The sequence below is a fragment of the Pundamilia nyererei genome, unplaced genomic scaffold (assembly GCF_000239375.1).
Source record: "Pundamilia nyererei isolate P.nyererei 1_Seehausen unplaced genomic scaffold, PunNye1.0 scaffold00007, whole genome shotgun sequence".
Taxonomy (NCBI): domain Eukaryota; kingdom Metazoa; phylum Chordata; class Actinopteri; order Cichliformes; family Cichlidae; genus Pundamilia; species Pundamilia nyererei.
In genome coordinates this window covers 5,471,536-5,476,376 of record NW_005187408.1, presented here as the reverse complement: position 1 = coordinate 5,476,376, position 4,841 = coordinate 5,471,536, and the positions used below count along the sequence as shown (strand labels likewise).

At 40.8% G+C, this 4,841-nt stretch overlaps 1 protein-coding gene across 1 annotated transcript; it reads right to left on the bottom strand.

The window, feature by feature from the left end:
* Positions 1-53: 53 nt before the first annotated feature.
* LOC102195912 (cystatin-B-like) lies at positions 54-1,421 on the bottom strand. Its single transcript, XM_005722670.1, has 3 exons — positions 1,241-1,421; positions 1,052-1,153; positions 54-378 (listed from the first exon to the last, which is right to left on the bottom strand). The coding sequence occupies exons 1-3, from the start codon at positions 1,307-1,309 to the stop codon at positions 250-252; spliced, it is 300 nt and encodes a 99-aa protein (XP_005722727.1). The 5' UTR covers positions 1,310-1,421; the 3' UTR covers positions 54-249.
* Positions 1,422-4,841: the final 3,420 nt, after the last annotated feature.

Below are 4,841 nucleotides of genomic sequence, written 5' to 3'. Positions count from 1 at the left end.
AATGAGTTTGCTTTCAGATAATATGCAGGCATTTCACAAATCAGACACCACAATAGAAGAAAAATCTGCTTAATTTATTTATGCACCTTGTATAAAAGTGTTCCACTTTACCTTACATCTACCATCTACAGTATATTGTTACATATAAGCAAAGGAAACTGCACATGTTTGTCAAGAGGCAGGTTATTAATGGACTACTACAAGACTACAGCCTGAAGGCACTGATGCTTTGGCTGGTTCGTTCTCCCATTAGAAGTACTCAATGCTGTCATCGTGACTCTTGGGGTGTTGCACACTGGACAGCTCGAGCTCTCCTCCATAACACGGGAGTTTCTTGTAAACACGGAGGTGAACGCATTCGTCTCCGCCCACATGGACCTGCAAGGAAGTACAAGAAAAAGTTAGAAGAGATACTTAATGTGCACATAGAAGTACTCGTGATAACATAAGCCACGCTGACCACACAACATGCTAACATGTAGGGAAGGAGGCGTTCATGTCTTCATTACAGAGTGGACTATGCCTCGAGTGATCAAAAAAAACGGACGAGTCATTTTAGACTAAGAAAATAAAGTAAATCTCTGCTTGTGAGACTTTATTGAAGCCCTGAGGGAGTGTTGTGCAAATGTGTTCCAAGCCATCATACACAAGTACTGGAAGCACTGGAATGGCTTGTTTTGCCCATTAACACCAGGAGTGTGAAGCACACATGTACTTTAATCTTCCTTTGCAGATTTTTTCTCAAAATTTAAATACATTTAACCAAAACTTGGCTGGAAACTTAGATTAAAAGCATCAGCCGTGATGAATGACACTTAAGACTAGAAAATCAACAGTTTAAGGTTTGCATGAAATTCTATATATATGACCACATAACTACATAAGGCTAGAGATGGTAAAGAAAGAAAATCACTGATAATCGCGTTAGTTTTCACTTTATGGATCAGATTATCTACAGTTAATACTCTTATTGATGATATTTTATTATATGCAAGACCTCGGAGCTTTGCAGTGTTTCCACTGAGCTCACTGCTTGCATTACGAACATTACCTTAATGAAGTAGTTGGTCCCAGCAACGACCTGTGTTTTGTAGTTCTTTGCAGTGAAAACCTCGAAGTTTCTCCCGGTTTTCTGCTCTGCGTGAGGCTTCATCTGAATAACAATGACAGCAACATCAATAAGAAGCACAGGCCCCGTGTGCACAAAATGTTAAGTGTAAAATCTCTCTTTTCTACTCACTGCATCACAGATCTTCTGAACTTCTTCATCGGCCTGCTTCACATCGGTAAGCCCTCCGCACATCGGCATTTTGACAAAGTTTTGGTAGTGAAAAACGACGAAATAGTGAATAAACGCATGTAGAGCCTTTTTTATAGGTCGTTCGGTGAGTCAGCGAGTCATATGACGCCGCATTTTGGACCGTACCATCGGCATAGGGGGAGAAGGGGGTGGTATTTGCAAACGATCGCGTAAAAAACCAAGAAAAAAAAGCTCACATAATCAGATATCCTAAGACAAGAAAACAATGAGTAGCTTTTCACATTTTTATACATTGATTTTGTGTTTATAGGATAAATCTTCTAAATGTTTGTACACGTATTTTTAGTCCGTACGCCTTTTACTGCATGTGTCGGTTAGTGCGAGCGTATGACAGCTGACTGTCAAGTCTGCCGGGAAGTGAAAATACAGGGTGTGATCTGTGATGTTTGGAGAGGATTACGCATGAATCACGGCCTAAAAACTGCTTTCAGTTCTTCCTTTCCGGTTATCGTACTTCGGATATCTGAACCTCAGCAAACCACAGTTCCCCAAAGTACTGAGTGGGTACTGCTCTCTGTGGTTCAGAAATTATTTTATTGCTATTATTTGTTGTTTAAGGCTGAATTAGAATTCGATTTTACCCAGCTCATTGGTTTCTTAACCAGGGGAAATCTAATTATTACTTGTTTAAAGTTAATCTTTAAACCTTGAAATGTTAGATGAAAAAATAAAAACCAAAAAGGAGACTTGAATGACTGCAAACGGCAGCAAAAAAGTCAAACACGCAGATGAAAAACCAGCCACAAAGTGACACAAGCTAAAGAAAGAAAGAAAAAACACAGACAGACAGCTGAAAATGACTTGAAAGGCTGCAATAAGGGCACTACATAGACAGACATAATCAAGGAGCGACAAATAACACAGAAAAGCCAAACTAGTGCACACATAGACCAAACAACCAAACATATGACATGTCTGGATTTTTAGTAGTTATGTGTTTCTTATAGTTTGGGTTTCTTGTGTGTAGAAAAGACAGGAAGAGCCTGAAAGAACAGGATTACTCGGAAACCTCAAGCTGTGGTGCTAACAGTCCACGCCTCTGCATGTGATGTGGTTACCATGGCCAGCAGGTCAGACAGCATTGCTGGAGAAGCTTTGCCTGGTATTTGAACTGAATGAGTCCAATGAGTAAAAGGGGCAGCAGTGGATTTCTGGACAGGGTGCAACTCAACTCTAGGTCAGGTGACTGTGCAGGCCAGGCCATCTGGCCCACCATCTCATCACTCATCACTCTCCTTCTTGGTCAAATAGCCCTTACACATCCTGGTTTTGGGGGTCATTGTCCTGCTGAAAAATAAATGATTGCCCAACTAAATACAAACTGGATGGGATGGCATGTTGCTGCAGGATGCTGTAGTAGCCATGCAAAGCACAGATTTCCACTGGTCTAATTTCCTTGTGTTTCTTGGCCCAACCAAATCTCTGCTGCTTATCGTTTTTCCTTAGTAGTGGTTTCCCAGCAGCTATCAGACCATAAAGACCTGATTCGCACCGTCTTCCCTGAACAGTTGATGTCAAGATGTGTCTGCTACAGGAACTTTGTGTGACATTTATCTGAGCTCTGATCTGAGGTGTTGTTAACTTGGGATTTCTGAGGCTAGTGACTCAGATGAATTTATCTTCATTATTTATCAAGCATTTTTTCAGAATTTGTCTTCAGCAGCAGAGGTGGGGCGGTCCTCATGTCAGCCAGTTTTGTTGTAGCGCTTAATGGTTTTTGCGACTGCACTTGGCGACACATGCAAGTTTTTTTTTACGTTTTCCAGACTGGCTGACCTGTAGTTCTCAAAATAATAATGGACTGTGGTTTCCTTAGCTGATTAGGTCCTGCCATAATATGAATTCTGACAGCTGTCAGCTGTGTACCAACCTGACTTCTGCACAACACAACTGATGGTTTCAACCCCATTTAGAAGGCAAGAAATTCCACAAATGAAAACCATTTCAGGTGACTAAATCATGAAGCTCTTTGAGAGAAGGGCAAGGGTTTGCAGCGCTGTCAACAAAGCAAAGGGCTGCTACTTTGAGGAAGACATCCTGTTGCCTACATCAGCCGTAAGCTGCTACCAAGGGAGAGCCTCTACGCAACGGTGAAGAAGGAAGCCTTGGCCATTAAATGGCACTTGTCTCATTCAAATATTATTTGCAGGGAAGAGAATTCAACCTTCAAACTGACCAGAAAACCCTGACCCAGATGAGAGAATCATCAGATGGTATCTTGCTTTGCAGCCATACCAGTTTAAGGTTCATTACATCCCTGGTAGAGACAACGCCCCTGCTGATAACCTCTATTGCTGCCTGAGGAAAGACCAAGAAGTGGGTGTGTGTGTGACTACATCATAAACTTCATTGAGAGAAGGCCAAGGGTTTGCAGTGCAGCAAACAGAGAGTATGAATGTCAGTATGTATCTACAATGTAGAAAGTATTAAAAAAAAACAAAAAAAACATTGTATGAGAAGGTTTGTCAAACTTTTGACTGATAGTGTATGTGTGGACTTTTAATGAGGTAACATTTTTTACTGGTTTGTGGGCTGGTTATTGAGCAACATGAAAGACATATGCATATTTTTGAACCTACATTAACAGCCCATTACAAACCAATGTCTGTAGTAAGTGGTGGTGCAATTACACAAGCTAATGTAACATGGGGATAAAACTGGCTTGTTGAAACATGTCTGCTGCTTTGACATTAAGGAAACTTTTGGATGTTTACTTCTCTGTGGATTTTGTTTTTCTTCTTCTTCCATAAAGTATTTTTTTTATTACCATTAGTGTTGCTGCTCTGTTGGAAGTATATGTTTTCTCTGGAAGCTGTGTCAGCATTAACATTACCAGCATGTGACCTCAGATAATACAAAGTTTAGGATAGTAATGACCTGACCATCCTTTCATTTTGTGAGACAAACTGCATGCAAAGCTTCGGTTTATGGATACGCGTTTTGGAAACTACTGAACTTCTCTTCGGTAGATGGAGTCCTGGGGGTGTGTCACTCCTACAATACTGACTTCCCTAGACTCTGAGACATGCAGCTCATCCAGCTAAAGGACCTTTTAGCCCAGATTCTTACATGTTCCCCAACTTTGTGTTAAAGCAGAGCAGAAACTTGTGTAGCAGGTTTCAGTGGACTCATCTCACATCTGAGGATCCACTGAAAAGACCACAGTGAGATTGTTGAACACTCCAAACACGGATGCCCATGACAGATATACAGTGCCAGTGGTTGACCAGTAATAATGTTTTAACTAGGGATGTTAACGTTAACGCGGATGAATTTGTCATCACGATTAACGCGATTAACATTTTTAACGCAATTAACCAATCTGGAACGTAGAATGACTCAAAATCATGTCTCAACACCGTTTGTCCAAAGTTTGTTCATTCTGTGCTCCAGATGGGTTAAATGCAATAAAAATGTTAATCGCGTTAATCGTGATGACGGATTAATCCACGTTAATGTTGACAGCTCAAGTTTCAAAGCAAAAATGAGTTAATGACAATAAGAGTCCTGCTAGTGACAG

Bases quoted from the DNA above. Each gene is read 5' to 3' on its own strand.
- LOC102195912 (XM_005722670.1), bottom strand. From the start codon at position 1,309: ATGCCGATGTGCGGAGGGCTTACCGATGTGAAGCAGGCCGATGAAGAA. The intron at 1,154-1,240 runs GTGAGTAGAAAA...ATTGTTATTCAG, and splicing joins TTCAGAAGATCTGTGATGCA to ATGAAGCCTCACGCAGAGCA. The intron at 379-1,051 runs GTAATGTTCGTA...ACTTCCTTGCAG, and splicing joins GGACCAACTACTTCATTAAG to GTCCATGTGGGCGGAGACGA.